This window comes from Dendropsophus ebraccatus, chromosome 2, assembly GCF_027789765.1.
Source record: "Dendropsophus ebraccatus isolate aDenEbr1 chromosome 2, aDenEbr1.pat, whole genome shotgun sequence".
NCBI lineage: Eukaryota > Metazoa > Chordata > Amphibia > Anura > Hylidae > Dendropsophus > Dendropsophus ebraccatus.
The window spans coordinates 82,356,842-82,374,549 of record NC_091455.1 but is presented as its reverse complement, the minus strand read 5'-3'; the positions used below and the strand labels follow the sequence as shown (position 1 = coordinate 82,374,549).

At 40.0% G+C, this 17,708-nt stretch overlaps 1 protein-coding gene across 3 annotated transcripts in view; it reads left to right on the top strand.

Annotated features, from left to right (window-relative positions):
- MBP (myelin basic protein) overlaps nt 1–17,041 on the top strand; it is a 122,380-nt gene extending 105,339 nt beyond the window's left edge. For 2 of the 3 annotated variants that reach the window (XM_069957880.1, XM_069957879.1), the window contains exons 8-10: nt 1,108–1,137; nt 5,820–5,951; nt 15,647–17,041. In XM_069957880.1, coding sequence (XP_069813981.1) covers nt 1,108–1,137; nt 5,820–5,951; nt 15,647–15,691 — 207 coding nt within the window. In that variant the 3' untranslated portion in view covers nt 15,692–17,041. The remainder of the gene's footprint in view (nt 1–1,107; nt 1,138–5,819; nt 5,952–15,646) is intronic. The other variant, XM_069957881.1, reaches the window with a different exon arrangement.
- The last annotated feature ends 667 nt before the right edge of the window (nt 17,042–17,708 follow it).

Sequence of the window (17,708 nt, the reverse complement as noted above, 5' to 3'; positions counted from 1 at the left end):
AAAAGGAAAGACACAACAAATAGCCATCATGAATCTATGAAATAACAGGCGGGGTCATGTAACAGTCTGATACCACTACACAGGAAGAAATCCTAGAAACACCATTGACCCTACTTTCAACCTAGTGGCCTTTCTGTCTCCTTTCTGAAGGGCTCAAGTACTTTTGAAATTTTTATTCACATTTAAAGGAGAAGTCCGGCCATTTCTAAAATCTGACAGCCAGCAGGGGCTGATACGTTACGACCCGGCTGATGGACGCCGCTCCAGTCACAGACAGGCTGGGACTAGGGATGATCGAACATCATCTCTAGTCCAAAGCGGGTGGGTGGGCCCGCCTCCAGCTGACGCCGATGGTTCAAGTTCGAAAGAACTTGAAAAATCCCGATGTTTGATCATTTCTAACTGGTACAGGCCTCCCCCCCAAGTCATGATGTCAACACAACTCGGGGGAAAAAGCCTTCCGGCAGGGGTCCCGTGGCTGGTCTTTCCACTCACCGTGGCCACGGGGGGAGGTAAATTCCTATTCCTGATCAATTTCCCTCCTGCCGGATTTTAGAAATGGACGGACTTCTCCTTTAACAACAGTCTTATTGCTGCTGCCCTTTCTTATCTTTCAGTCTTTGTATGTTTCCTCCAGTTTAGGATTTTACGAGGTTTCCATGGCCCAGCATGCTAATGGGCAGAATGTTCAACTTTTATTTGAAATTATCTTTCAGACTTTCTTCAGAAGTTTGCGCTCATATTGTTTTAGGTGCTAATATTTCCAAGACACAGACTCAGGCGCCCATCGGGCCTCAACAGCCATAGCTAAAGCTTTAGCTGTCAGGGGCTGATGGGAATTGTACTTTTTCAACAGCTGGAGGGTCTGAGTTTGACATCCCTGTCCTAGCATGTTATCTAGATACTAGATGTCTGCTGTGGCCAAGTACTAAAAAAAATAAATTAAAATAGAAAACTGATAGTGGCCATCAACAGCATCTCTTTCATGCTCATTGTATTTGCTTTTGGTATCTTGAATGGAGTAAGGAGATGGAATATAACGCGTGACTGCTTGTAGCTGTTAATTCTTGGTTATCATGTTACCATTTCTGTTTCTTCCATGTGCAGAGAGGATTGTCCCTCGCCAGATTTAGCTGGGTAGGTGATCAATGCATTCTCCATCTACAGTCCCTTTTGGTCTCTTGGCCAGCACTGCAAAGCTCCTTTTGACATTTGCTTTTATTTTCCTTTTTTTCAGAATTCTTTCTTACAGCAGTTTTGCCTACAGCAGTAATATAATTGCTTGCAGCTCACTCACACTATTGCTTTTAGGCATTGCTTTTATTGAACATTTCTGCTTTAGCCCATATAGTCTTCATTGACTGGATGACTTGAGTGTGTCCTGAGATTGCATGGCAAAGCTGGCTTTTTTTCTTCTTAGTTGCTGTTCTTCGTCATCTTATAAGTAAAATATACCTATAAAATTAACTTTATGTTGTTTTTATGTTTATTGTAAGGGCAACTTGATGTTTCTTTATTCATTAAGGTCTTCTCACGCCTGGGGGGAATGGGGGGTGGGGGGTGTACAATCTAGTGGAATTAATAACCATTATTTACAGGTTTGATACTTTATATGTCATATTTAGAAATCTATAGGTAATAGAGAAGTGATATTGGCATTGAAAATGATGTAAGGGTGGAATGTTGCAGACCTTTGTACATAAACAAAAAACTTTTTTTTCCCCAGCTATGACACAACAATTTTTTGAGTGGTCAAGGACCAGGGTCAGGGTCCATACAATATTCCAGCCCATTTACCAAAGTGACTGCCTGTTTTTGCGTCTCTTAATGTGGTATTTCACGGCCTGATCACTAATGTACACAAGTGCTGATCTGCTTGACCGCTGCTTGTTTATTGAGCCTATTACACAGCTCAATAATCATGCAGCATCTTTAGCGATGTCCGTGCAGTCCTTGCTATATATAGAAAATAAAAAAGTATATATGTTACATCTCTTCCAAAGCCATTGCTGAAACTTCTGAGCCAGTCTCTGGAGTGACAGGCCGCTCAGCCAATCACTGGCTGAGAAGGGACAGCGCCGCAGGGACAGAGCAGCCTGTCACTTCAAAGGTCGGTGTAGAAGCTTCAGCAGTGGTGATGGGGAGTGGGCACAAGTGAGAACAGCACTGAGGAGCATTGTGCGGTAATGTACAAAGTTTACTATTTTTCCCAAGTCATCAGCCATCGGCCATTGTTAGTAGACGTAGTGATGTGCAGTCAGCAGACAATGATTTTTAGGTAGGAATATTTGAGCAGATCAGCTAATCATTGTCCTTATTATACGGAGCGATAATCTCCTGATCCAGCCTGATTTGACAGATTTTGTGCCGCAACCTTCCTGTACTATGCTGACTCCCCAGTGTACTTACACTTTAATTCTGTCTCCACAAGTCTGTACTTTTCTGCCATCACCTATGGTCAGTTCCCCAATTTTCTTTCAGTTTCTCCTAATAGTGTACCTCAAAGATCAGAGATGTTTACAGCATCTCATAAGCCAGATGTACTCTCATAATGCCAGGGCAAACTCCTCTACACTGTCACCCTGTGCTGTAGCATTAGCAGTAGGCTCCTATGGTCACCCATATGCCTGGAGCCACTCGGTCTCCACACATAAAGCTTCTTACTAATGTGTTCTCTGCTACTACCTGCAGCTCAGTCACAGACACAACTTATATAGTCAAAACAGCCCAATGAGGGTAATAATAGTCATAATAACATAGGGCTCTATTCCACCGGACGATTATCGTTCGTATAATCGTTAACGATTAACGATCTCAAACAACCGCTATTGCGAAAGACCTGAAAACGTTCACTGATTTACATGGAACGATAATCGTTACTTATGATCGTATTTGCGATCGTTTTTTTTTCGCTATTTCGACGTCTTATTCAATGCAAACGATTTGCGAATGTTTTGCGAACGAGCAACTATAAAAATAGGTCCAGGTCTTGTAAAGCGATCAATGATTTCTCGTTCGGTTGTTAATCAGTAACTGCATTTCAATCGAACGATTATCATTTAGATTTGAACGATTTAACGATAATCTGAACGATAATCGTCCGGTGGAATAGGGCCCTAAGTCACATGTGGAAGGTGTAAAAATACCAACTATGGTTTGATGAGTTGCTCTTTTAGGCAGGTTACATATCCAGTATTTGAAGAAACCAAAGAAAAAACTATTCATACAGTATCTAAAGGAGATTTTCGCCAGATTTGCACCATAGCTATGCATTTGCCCTTTCTACACCAACTATGTAGCTCTTTATTTGCGTTTTTAGTTTTTCGGTTCCTATTACGTGCTTCTATTTAAAGGAAACTAAATATAAGCTTGGAACATCACGTATCTCATCTTATGCTCAACTTCCTGAAGAGCCTAAATATCCACCGCGTTCTGAAGGGCACATTTCTCAGTGGTAAACTAATCAGAACAGCTTGACATTTAATGGCAAAGATGAATCCCATTCTATTAAATGCCAAATGCATAAAGAAGAAACACATATACACTACAAAAGCTGGTCAAAAAGATCTGAGTCAAGGTTTAGACATGTCCGTACACATGTAATGTTCCCTATACTTGGGGGAAGCAAATGAAAAACTTTTTTTATGTTATTTAGTAAATACCAAAAAGATCATTCCAATTCTTGTTGCTATCGCAATACTTGTCATATGGTCTGAAACCATGCATAAAAAACTTTTTCTATCCCATTTTTAAAGTATACCTGTCACCTAAAAATTGTTTGAAAATCTGAACGGTTATGTAACATCAACTATTCAGAATGGTGACAAGGTTATTTTACTGCTCTCAATGCTGTTGAGTCCTTCAGAGTCCCGTCCATGGTGCACAGCTATTACTCATTTCTGAGGGCAGGGCCAGAGCTATACTGTTTGCCAGGAATTTTCACACTGGGCTTCACTTATGGTCCTTTTACACGGAGCGATAATTCGGCCAATCGATTGTTTAACTTTGAGGAAACTATTTTGTTTTTATGATGATTACTGTTTAGACAAAAAGATAAATTGTTTGAAAAAAAAAAAACATTATTGTGATCGTTTTAAGATCACTTAAGAACATCTCATACATAGGAGGAATCTGTTTACACGATGTAATCTGCAAATTTTCAGCGATTGACCAGTGTAATTTGAGAACATGTTGAATGACCAAAATGAACAATTTCTTGCTTATCGCTGATCGTTCTCTGTGTTTACACAAGCCGATTATCGCTCAAATGCGATCGTTATCATGAATATTCGAACGATAATCGCTCCATGTAAAAGGACCATTAGTCCCTCACTCCTATGCCATGACATAGTACTAGTAAAAGTAACCAGAACAGACTGTGTAATGGGGATGATTTACAATAGACTGCATGTGGAGGGAGTCAAGGTTGGGCTATGTTCACATGACGTTAAAAAAAACAGCAAAGGCATCCGCTTTTTATTTTTTAAAAGGTGTCTGTAATTTAGTTGACTTCAGTGCATTGAAGTCAATGGAATGACGGACTTTAAATATACACAATGTATTAAATAACACATGACTGCACAGACGTCGAAATAATGATCATGACAATTATTTTTGGTTGTCTTTTGCAAACACCGGACGTTATTTTTTACTTGTTCACACACAGATTTTTTCCCCCCGTCCTTTCACCATTTTTACTACTTTTTTACTTAAATTCAATGGACTTTTCAATTAAAGACACACCCAAAGGCCAGTTAGTCCCCCTACACTAGAATAATGTACCAACAACCGTCATTGTACTGACAGGCAGGCAAACAGCAAAATGGCGGATGCCATTTTGACTTCAAAATGACAGACATCCCTTTTTCTATTAAAAAACGGAAAAAACGTGTGCAAACTTACTAATTATTTAGCGATACCTGATGGTGTAGCTGTTAATAGCTTTATTCTGCATAATTTAGAGCCGCTTTCATAGTGCAGAAATAATGAGTCCACGTTTGGTCTATTTCCTGAACATATCTTTTTTTTTTTTTTTTTTTTTTATTGCAGGACTTAAAAGAGTAGTAAGAGTAGTTTGCCTTTATGAAAGTATTCCGGTATATACTTCTGATGTAGCACTGAAACTAATAGGAATGGGGCCTTTTTGTTTTGTTTTTTATATTAAGAAGAGAGCCAACAGGACATAATTGTTCTCATTTGTTAAAGCTTCTTGATGAATGTAGATGTGGATGAACATAGAAGCTAAACCGAATTTCAAGATGAGTATATCAGTTATTACACAAAATAAAAAAGGGAAGCTGCCCTCTTTATTATCTCCTGTTTCTATTAGTTACTACTACTTTATCCAAAATCGCAGATAAAAGGCTACAAATTACAGATAAAAAATAAAAGTCTGAGTAAGTCTATTCTGTAGAGCGCTAAAGGCCTCTTCCAAACACAAAAGACTCTTTGTTGATGTCCGCTGTTTGATGGCACATATTTAATTCAGTTACCATGTAATTTTCTTTGATCACAATACATTTCTTACCTTAAGGAAGCTTGTCATGGTCTATTCACTACAACTGTAAATCAGGACTCTGCATAAAATATTCCTATTAAATATGGAAGCTATTTGTTTCAGCGACGGTCTGTATAGTACATGGATGATCTAGCTCTTTGAGCTTTTACTTATTTTTCTTCTAGGGGGTCAAGTAAGCACACCTTTTATTTCTTATTGTTTTTCAGAATACCCACAGTGTGGTCTAGGTATCTTGGAAGAAGGATGTAGTTAAGTATTCCTTTGTATCAAAATCATGTCTTAACTATTTATTTCACTATAGGGAGGTGAAGGGCACAAGGCCTGCTATGGAGGATCCAGTCCCAGGTTCTTTGATCACCACAAATCTTACCATAAGGGATATAAGGATGCACACAGAGATGGCCAAGGAACCCTGTCCAGGATCTTTAAACTGGTAATATAGGTTTTCTTTATTGTACACAGTATTATTGTATTATAGTCACTAAAGGAGTTTATTTCTTAAGAAAAGCCCTTTCTAAATTTAAGTCAGTCTTGCCCGCTATGTAAACAAAGCTGGTAAGGAAAACCTGAGGGATAACGCCGGCTGTGGCAGGGATTACAGTGGTTAATATAACTTCTTTTTTTTTTTTACTCAAAGTTCCCAGCATGTTCTGAAAGAAAAATACAATTCAAATACTTAAGTGTAAATGATGCCTACACTTTAATTCAACAAAAATAACATGTTTACTAATGGCTCAGGTATTCATTATGAGGAATGCAATAGAAATAATAGGTGTCTATATGATGGGATTTAGGATGGCAATGAATGATGGCCATAGAGTCTGTGCCTTCAAGGTTCTAGTATAGCTAAGTGTGCCTTGATTTCAAACATTAACAAATAGTACAAGAGCAGCACGGCAATGAATAAGAAAGCATCCATAATCTTGTCTGCCTTGTGAATAATTCAAGTGCCCAGCTCTTCTTCAGGCCGATCACAACTATTGTTCCATAAGTTTGGATAATTGGAGTGTAAGTTTAGTCAGATCCTTAAAGCGTAACTATAATTTCAGTAGCCAAAAAATGAAATTTCTCAAATAAAAAGCCCACGTGTTACCCTTTAAAAAGAGCCCTAAACTGCGTTCCTATCTTGTGTGGTTGCTGAGATATCCCCAGTTGTTTGGCTCAGAATAATAAATGAATTTTTCTCCTGGCTGAGAGATAGTGGGCGTGGTCTCCTTCTGTCTGAAAGCGGGCGTGGCCTCTCTATCTCTCTCATCTTGCTGGGTACCTCCATCCACTGGCTGCTGAGCAGCGCCATAGCAGATGGTATCGCACACACTGGACGGTGGGATTAGATACAGCATCAGAGCAGATGGTATCGCACACACTGGACGGTAGGATTAGATACAGCATCATAGCAGATGCTATCACACAAACTGGACTGTAGGATTAGATACAGCATCATAGCAGTTGGTATCGCACAAACTGGACGGTAGGATTAGATACAGCATCATAGCAGTTGGTATCGCACAAACTGGACGGTAGGATTAGATACAGCATCAGAGCAGATGGTATCGCACACACTGGATGGTGGGATTAGATACAGCATCATAGCAGATGGTATCGCACACTGGACGGTGGGATTAGATACAGCATCAGAGCAGATGGTATCACACACACTGGACGGTGGGATTAGATATAGCACCCCTGTAGGTGGTATCCCACACAGTGGGATTAGATACAGGGCTGCATTACAGTAAGGTGTGGGACACTATGCAGAGGAGTGGGGGCTGGGGGAGCACAGCACTCTTCCCTCTGTGCTCTGATACCTGACAGGAGCACATAGAAGGAGGACAGCACTGCTCTCCTGCTTACTACAGGAGAGCACCAGCACTGAAAGGGTGTCAGGCTGATGGAAGGAGGAGCGAGGGGACCGGAGCGCTCCTCTGTCTGTGTGCTCGGGTGTACAGATAGCAGAGCACATAGAAAGAAAGTGCAGGAGTCGGGGGAGGGGGCCATAACACTCAGAGATACCAGAGAGGAGCCAGAGCTGCGGAGGAGGGGGCTGCCGTCCAGTGCAGGGTGAGAGGAAGCAGGGGAGGGGCGGGAGGGGACTGGAGCTCTCCTACTTCTGTGTGCTCCGGTGTTTGACCTGTCACCAGACACTGGAGCACATGTCAGGAAGGAGAGCTGGGGTCTGCTGCTTACCACACAGCCTGATAAACACCCAGCTCCAGCAGGGACAGCAGCATGATCAGGAGGCACCTCCTCACTGCCTGTCATGTGACTTGCTGACAATCCCGTACCTAACTGATCCTCAGGCAATGTACGGATTTTCAGCAGGACTGGACAGTTTTGCACAAGTAGCAGAGAGACAAACACACAGATGAGGGGACATTCTGCTTCATATATATTTAAAAAACAGTTCAATTTACGTAATTAATCTAAATTGCAAAAATTCTTATAATGGCCTAAACTAACTAAAACTAAATTGTAAAAATATTTTATAGTTGCGCTTTAACTTATAAGCTATAATATTAGGACTGTAAATTGTATTTGTAGACACATTGTCTTCCTAGTAAAGTTTCTTTCTTCCTACTTGTACATTAATTACATGTGGTGATGATGATGGCTTTTATACTTTTTATCTTATTTAATACCTGTATAGCTTGATATTTATACCTGCCGCCATTCCGCAGGATTGTATGTTACTGCATGCTATACAAGGCCCCCTGTTGCAGAAAAATAGCTACATTCGATTACTAGAACCAAAAGACTATAAGTGAAGAAAACAGCTTATTCAGGCTGTTCTCGTTTTGCTAACACTGAAAATGATAAAAATTATTTTAACTGTTTGTAATAGAAAGTGTTCTATTGATATATATATATACACACACAAAAATCATACATTATCAGACATCAATACAGTATTCACAAAGGTAACAGGAAAGCAGCATTGCACATTGAGGAGCTGGAACAATGGTAGAAAGTTTCTCAAGATGGACCGGTGCCTTCTGCTGTATTTTCTAATAACGTTTCCCCAACTACTGGTTTTCAATATAATGCCTAAAAAATACAGTTGGATAATGTGTAAACCATAATGACGTAGGAGCATGAGGAGGGCAAACTTTGTCCAGAAAAGATGCAAATTGTAGTCGGAGGGCTGAGGGTTCCCAATGCTTGTATTATATATATTACATGTTAGGCAGTGAAGTTTTTAAGATATTTTCACTAGGGCCCCAGAAGCCTCTCCATTCTACCTATATGATTCCCAGATTGTTACCAACCACCCAAACGTCTTTTTATCCTTGGTTTAGCAAGTTGCAAATGTGACAACTAAACACTAATATTGTCAGAAGTAATTGCTCCTAAGCTGCTTAATATTGTTATGTGCTCTTCATTGTATCTGTATAGAAGGATTCTGGTGTAAATGCAATAGAGTGCAGATGGTCTTCAGCTATTATGCAAGTCTGCCAAGCTGTGTTTGGCAGTGTGTTTTCCTGAAGTCCTTTATACGGCTTGGATCTAGCACACAGACTCCTCTGCTGTGGGAATTTAAATTCTCAAAAAATAATATTTGGAGATTAGAATCAAGGCATGTATTTCCTGTCTGTAATAACTATGTATGCCACCTAAGATAAAGATGTACATTGGGATGTGTACTAGAAATACAGGGAGTGGAGAAGCTGTATGTCCTTACAGATTTCACCATTTTTTTAAATAGATAGAATAATAGACTATTCATAACGAATTTAATCATGAAATTATCCCAAAATGAAAATGAAAAAAGTTTACAGTACCATATAGACAGTAGCATCTGCTACTAACCTCATATGCCTCAGACCTATGTTTAATATGGCACAGATATGGGAAATGTGCAACAAAAATAGTAATTGAAGCTTATTTATGCAGCTTGAAGGGGATGTATAAGTTAAAAAAAAGCCCTCTCCATATGATTTATTAAAGCATAAGGGTGTCAATGATGGGGCTCTCCGCTTGGAGAACCACTGGAAAGAGGGCAAAGCGTAGACTGGGGGCTGGCACTGAAGACTCTACGCTCCACACATTTGCCAGAATGACAAACATTTAAAATAAATGTATCACCTGGATTTATTGTTCTTACTAAAGTCAGATAATGGAACATGTTCGTTTTTTCTAATCTGTTTCTATTTTCTATTTGTAATGTTTTTGTACATTGTTTTGGGGGCTGCACAATGGTTAACAAGCATAGATATTATATGCTTCTGAGCCTAATTTAATTTTACACACAGACACGTATTATTAAAACATAAATATATACATTTATATAGACATACAATGCCCACTGATTCACTGGATGCTGCAGTATATTAGCAGAGAAGAAGGTCTGGTGGGGGTGACAGGAGCTTTAGGCAAATTTTTATTAAAGTATTGTATTGCCCCCCAAAAGTTATACAAATCCCCAATATACACTTATTACGGGAAATGCTTATAAATAGCTTTTTTCCCTGCACTTACTACTGCATCATGGCTTCACTACCTGGATAAAATGGTGACGTCACGACCCGACTCCCAGAGCTGTGCGGGCTGTGGCTGCTGGAGAGGATGATGGCAGAGGGATGCTCAGTGCCCTGTGTCCCTCAGTGTCCGCCTGCCATCATCCTCTCCAGCAGCCACAGCCCACACAGCTCTGGGAGTCGGGTGACATCACCATTTTATCCAGGAAGTGAAGCCTTGATGCAGTAGTAAGTGCAGGGAAAAAAGCACTTTAGAAGCATTTCCCGTAATAAGTGTATATTGGGGATTTGTATAACTTTTGGGGGGGGCAATATAATACTTTAATAAAAAAATGTTGCTGGTTTTCTCGTGCTGGTTCTACAGCACAATGTAATGTTGGGTATTGCCTGAAGGGGCAAGGCTCCATGTAATAATGGTTGGACAATACACCAATACAGCCCGACAGTGGGAGATAAATGGTGGGCAAGAAGGCTCCAGTATGAGAAGACATCATTCTCTTACTTTTAATACTAAAATTATAATACCAAGACTGCTGGGTGGCATCAACAAATATCAGACAGTGCACTTAGCAAATGAGAACCTGATACAGCTACAGTGCATCAGCTCAGTTGATCTGTAATGTACTATTATTGCTATTTAATACCTCATCATAAAGATTATTAATTCCAATGTTTCCAAGGAAACAGCCTCCCTTATATACGCTTCTAATTAAATTACACATTACATTTAGTAAAAATCAGTGTTCTTTATATCATAAATAAGTCAAAATCTCAGTCATTAGAAGAAGAAGAAGAAGAAGCATAAAAAGCTCATTATTATTCACATGCGACTTTCCACCACTTGGGCAAATTGCTATATTATCTATAGCTCAGCGGGAGCTCAGTTGAACGAAGGGTGAGGTGAAATAAATAAGTTTTTATAAAGTAACAGATATTATGAAAATGATTCATTTAAACGCCTCATTGAGATTTCTCAGCATTGAAGTGTAATGATGTATTCAATTCAAAATGAGTGGCTGCAACATAAATATGGCAGAATGGTCAATTTATCACATGCATATTCACCAAGTCTGAGCAACACAACATAATGCTTGAGGGAAATGGACAAATGACACATTGTGTTGCCGCCTCTTGTCATTACATGGTAGCAGATACATATTATTTCTTTTCTTATCCGTAGTCTTGTGTTTTCTGTGGTGGGCATTTACGAGTGAAAAGGAAAAGTGCACTGCAGTCCAGATGGATATAATTTAAAAAGACAGCACACAAGGGGTCTGTGTGCTCTTCTGGCAGTCCGTGAGATTTTCCTCTTTTTCTGGGAACTTCAAAGTTGGCAAATACATGTAGATGTAAAGTGATTGTACCATCAGGCCTGGGCTCAAGCACTGGAGGCGGGCTGACCCACCCCCAGTGGGAGGAAACCCCGGCCCCTCTATGATACGGCTCCATTGATTCTAATGGAACCCCTTATAGAGGGGAGGGGATTTCCTCCCACTGGGGGTGGGTCAGCCCGCCTCCAGTGCTTGAGCCCAGGCCTGATGGTACAATCACTTTAGGGAAGCATTCCCATCTCAACTTCTGATTCCCCTCCATAGGATAGTGGATAACAAGTTGATCAGCCAATCCCAAGAACAGGGACCCAGGTCTTCGGTCAGAATATCAGAGGACAGCATTCAGCATAGAAGGGTCTTCCCTGTTCTAGAACCTCCCACCCCATTAGTGAGAGCAGGAAGCCATCCCTAACAAAGAACATGTCTTACCTTAGGGGGCCCAGTTCATCCACATATTTCTGTGCTCCACGAGTGCTAAGATATGTGCAAATATAAGCATCATTTACACCCTCTTGTAAAGCTAATTTACTACAGTACATGGGACTTCAACATTTGTTACAAACTTATTGCATACTGACCGCAGTACAAATAAATATGTGGTATATAATCTGGATATGTGCTGCCAACTTTCTTTTTAAGTTGCATAATATTTTATGATTACAACAATTTCTAAAAAGTTTGCAAGCAGCTCCAAGTCTCCAGCTCCATAACACCAAAAATACTAAATATACAAAAATTAGAACAAAAAGCCTGAAACTCTGTGTCAGTACAGTAGTGTGAATATTTAAATAGCACCCCGAGAAACACAAGGTGCTCACTCAACATTATTGATAAGTAATACTACATAAGCCTACCCAGCCAGTTGTAGCCTATCCTAACGATCAACTAATTGGCTGAAGTTTCTGAGGCAAGACAAAAGGCAACCAGCTGATCGCTGAGCTGGCTTCAATGTAGTAGCAGGTCGTCTTTAGGTGACAACCACCTTGACCTTTTCTAAATTTGAGGGAGTTAAAATGAAGGTTCTCCAGATATTTGAATATCATATTGCTAAATATGACTTACACCATGTTAAAAAAAAATATATATTGTTGAGTACATTTTGGTTACAATAACATTTCTACTCTTACTCATATGCTCACATTAGTCTAAAATCTCTGTAGAAGGCATTGCATTTACAGCTCTTTGTTGGAAGTTGTGTTTAATGCAATATCCTATTGTGTTCCGTGGACAGCTAATGTCCCAAGGACAGAGCCTTTCATACAGCATAATAGACGGAAAAAAGACTGCACAAAACACTGAATATACTCATTTAAATCATGTTGTTAAAATTGTCACTAAAAATATGGGCTTTGACCTGAAAATACATTTTGAGATATAAAAGTTATTCAACTTTTTTTTTTAACTGTTGCTACTTTATATCATCTAAAATATTATGTAAGGAATTGAAAAATATTTTTATAAAATGTTAATGAAGTTAAGAGAACTTAGATCTTAGGAACATTACCAAGACCAAAAGGTTAAAGTGTCCCTGACATTAGCGGGCAGGATAGAGAAGTGCTTTGTTGCATGCCTCTCCTGACTATATCTAGAGATTAGTGTGGGTCTGAACACTCAGACCCTGACTAAGGGCCCTATTACACTGACAGATTTATCTGACAGATTTTAGAAGCCAAAGCCAGGAATAGATTTGAAAAGAGGAGAAATCTCAGTCTTTCCTTTATGACCTGTTTTCTTTTTATAGTCTGTTCCTGGCTTTGGCTTCATTGATAAATTTGTCTGTGTAATAGGGCCCTAACCAAACTTCTGTCATGTCTCTGTGACATGTCAAACATTTTCTATTTTAAAAGACAGGGACACTTTAAAGGAAACCAATCAGAACATCTTTTCTCCCAGATCAGAACGCTCCCAGAACGGTGCAGCCGGGTCTCCTTTGGTGTGCAGCGGTTCTGGGAGCCCAATCAGCACAAATGTAACTATAACATAACTATACCACCACTTTACTCCAGCAGATCTCAGTAATAGAAGGAAAAGTCTCAAAAACAAATGGGTGAATTCTGTTATGGGTCCTCAAATACCTCTAAGGATATGTGCACACACAGATTTTCTGAACATCAAAACATGCTGACAACATGTATAATGTACACTCTTTGTTTTAAATGTACATGTATTGCTTAATATGATCAGTTTTAGGCGGAGTAAAAACAACGGCCATTCCGCTGTGAACTGCTGTTTAACACTACCTACAGCTGGAATTATTAATCATGATCATTAATGATGGCCAAAGTCAGTGCTAAACAATGGCTTAAAGGGTCTTTTATATGGGCAAGTATTGGCCAAACAGGCTGAATATTGTCCCATGTAAAAACCCAACGAATAGTCGAATAAGCAATCACGGCTTTATAAATGATTCTTGATCTGCCGCATGGATGGATGCTTCCATGGATGAATGGATCAAAATATTTTATGTAGCCCTGGCCGCACAATCATTGAGTAGAGTAAATGTTCATTAACCCTTCAAGACAGAGCCCTTTGATGCCCGGGTCAAGTTAATGCAATGTTCCTCCTCACCTTCTAAGAGCCATAGCACTTTTATTTTTCTACCTACAGGGCTGGTTGGGGTGTCCTTTTTTGCACCATGATCTCTACTTTTTATTATTATCATATTGGTGTAACAGAAATTTTTTTATAGCTTTTTATAAAAAAAATTTCTGATATATAATTTAATAAAATCAGCAATCCTAGTGTGTTGTTTTTTTACGCCATTTACCTTGTGGGAACAATAATGTTATATTTTAATAGATCGCACAATTCCGCACGCTACGATATGTAATATGTTTATTTTTTAAAATATTTTTATAATGGGCAAGGGGGGGTATTTTTTTTTTACACTTTTTTTCAGTAGTAGATTGCATGTACTGATCTATGCCATAGCATAGCATAGATCAGTGTTATCGGCGATCTATGCATAGAGCCTGCCTGAGAGCAGACTCTATGCACAGATCACCAAACCGACAGGACAGAAGTAAGAGTCTTACCCTCGCCTGTAGGTACATGCAATCAGGATCCCTGCAACATGGACAGAAGCCTGTTCTGTCACTGAGTACCTTAAACACTGCAATCACAAAAGATTGCGGCGTTTAAGGGGTTAAATGAGACACAGCTGCAGGATCGCAGCTGCTTCTCATTACCTCCGGCCTTGACACACTGATGGGTGTGGGACCGTCTCACTGCAGCAGTCCCATACACATCAGTAAGCCCTTGAAATCAGAAACCTATCTAAAAGCATCTTTAGTTGGTAACTAGGCTTTCCTATACAATAGCTTCTGTTCAGTCACCTCTATGGGAAACAGATCACTGATCTCAGGGAGACCAGCCAAAGACAACACTGTTAGCTAAAGATTAGGGATGGTCCGAACCGAGTTCGGTTCGGGTTCGTACGAACCCGAACTCTTGGTAATGATTCCCGCTGTCTGCCCGCTTCGTGCAGTGGGCGGATCGCCTGGGAAACTGGGATACAGCCATAGCCATAGGCTGTATCCCGGTTTTCCAGGCGGTCTTCCCGCTGTATCCACCCGCTCCACGGAGTGGGCAGACAGCGGGAATCTGATGCCGAGCGTTCGGGTTCATACGAACCTGAACCTCGGAGGGTTCGGACCATCCCTACTAAAGAGCTCAATGCAGTGAAATCCTAGGTGCATTGCTCCCTGGGATATATGAATATGCGAAAAAGAGCCCATAGAGCCTCATTTAAGAGTCTCAAAACACAGGACTAGCCAGATATCCCTTTGGGAAGGGCCCAGCCATGGGATGGCTCATGTACGGTAACCACCAAAACCACCATAATAAGTGGCCCTATAAGTCAGTATAATGACAAGGAAAAACCAAGTCCAGGTATCCATCCACAGCTGTTTCACCATTATGGGATAAGCAAGAGAAGCAATTGTCTATGTTTTAGATTGGGGTCTTTCGGGCATCTTTATTCAATGTGTCGGCATTAGAGATGAGGGAACCTCGAGCATGCTCGAGTCGATCCGAACCCGGTGGCTGCTAAACTTGGATAAAGCCCTAAGGCTATGTGGAAATCATGGATATAGTCATTGGCTGTATCCATGTTTTCCAAACAACCTTAGAGCTTTATCCAAGTTCAGCAGCCCCAGCTAATCAAATACCGAACGTTTGGGTTCGGATCGACTCGAACTCGAACCCGGTTCGCTCATCTCTAGTCGGCATTTAATTTTCTGTGGTAAAGCTATATAAAATATTTTCATCTGGCCATCTATATCATTACTGCTGCCAACACAACTTATCCTTTTTTTCCGCAGGGAGGAAGAGACAGCCGATCATCTTCCCCCATGGCTAGGCGCTGAAGCCTCCAAGATGTCTGTTCCAAAAGATACACCCACCACTGTAACCTGAAGTGCCATTAGAAATAACATTACTACTCTGTATAACGCTCATAGAAATATAAACAATCTTTCAGGTAGAGACCAAGAGCTGTGACTGCAGTCAGTTTGTGTTGCCAGTACCTGAATAAACAAAGAGTCGAATAATAGGATGACAGAAAACACAGTGATGGACTCTGCTGTCTAGGTTCTAATCCATCATTAATACGGTCACAAGGTCATGTATGGCTTGGAAGACCCCGGTTTTATTTTTCTTAGATTTCCTTTGGCATTGCATCATTGATGTGCGATGCAATATGTTGCCTGTCCAGACAACGTGGGAGAAATGAGAAGTTAACAACCAAAACTTACTTTTTACGAGGATTTAGTGTGCTTCTTGCTGCTTTGGGTCCATATAGTGGTGCTTTTTATTATTTTACTTTCAATAACATCCATTCTCTCTCACAAGCATGTTTTTCTTTCATACTAGGTAGAGACAGCAGTTCTTGAGGGTAGTTGGGTTAAAGGCAATTTAGCATGTGAGAAGGGTGCATGGTACAGCTCACTGACTTGGGGTGGAGGACAATGGATTAACAGATACGCTATAGAGAGTCTAGCTTTAAAGCTCTGTCCTTGCCGTATTATGGGAGGAGAGAAATAGTGAGAGAGACTGGGTATTTCGGAAAGTCTAGAAATATCCTGGGTACTGTGCACACATACAGGTTAAACTGCTTCCTCTTGTCACAACTCTGGCTTATATCCTTACCTATCGTCTAGAAATATTATGCAAGCATGGCAAAGAAAAAAGAGCAATTGATTCATAACCTTCTGCAAATGTTACACTGGTGTGTTAGTGCTGCCTTGCAGAATTCTATTTAGACTAACCCTTGTACTTAATATTAGCCACTTAACAGATTACCATTAATGACCTTCCTATATTGTGGGCACTGGAAACCACAGATGCACCAAATGGCTCTTCTGAATTGCACTGTTTTATTTTCCTCTTAATGAAGTAAAATGTACATTATATTGACCTTTATTTTCTTTCTTCTCCAGCATACATATAACGGGAGAGGATACACTATACACTATAGCCATGTTGCTATTTAAATGCAGCTTGTTCATTAGTGCCACAACTTAATATGTTTCAGTACCGTGTACTAATGTACTGCACTGGATCATGGGGGCTTCAGTATATCCTATTATTTCTGGCAGAACCAATACATCACGCCATGATCTACGGCCAGGACTTCTTTCTTTTTGTAGGTTTACACAGCAAAAAAACAAAAAAGTGAACATTATCCTTTTATGGTGTCATTAAAGTTATTGAAATAAAATAATCGTATTAGAAATGAATGGACATGTATGGTCATTATTAAAAGGAGGGGTGTGATTTGTGTGAAAAAATGTGTGTACGTGCGGGGGGGGGGAGGGGTTGGAAGTCCCACAAGATATAGAAATACAGTTTTATGTGGTACACATGTTGACGTTTCTTTTATAGAATGTTCTATTGCTTACTATACTGTATGGCTATGTTCAAACAACGTCGAAAATAGAGAAAAGGCATCCGATGATATTTAAAATAACGTCCGTTATTACCGCGATTTGACTGACTGCAATGGCAATGCATTGAAGTCAATGGGAAGACGGACGTACAATGCACACAATGTATTGAATAACGGATGTTTTTACCGCGGACGTCAAAATAATGAACATGATCATTATTTTTGGACATCTTTTGCAAACAGCGAACGTTTTTATTAGTTGTTTGCACACAGTTTTTCTTTTGTTACCGTTCTTTCTCCGTTTTTACTATTAAATTCAATGGACTTTTCAATTAAGCCGCACCCAAAGGACAATTAGTAACCTAAAATAGAAAAATGTACCAACAGCCGTCATTGCTGGGGAAGGCCAGACTGCTAAATGACGTCCGTTATTTTAGACTCAAAATGATGGACGTCATTTTAAACGGAGTTGAAAAAACGTTGTGTGAACATAGCCT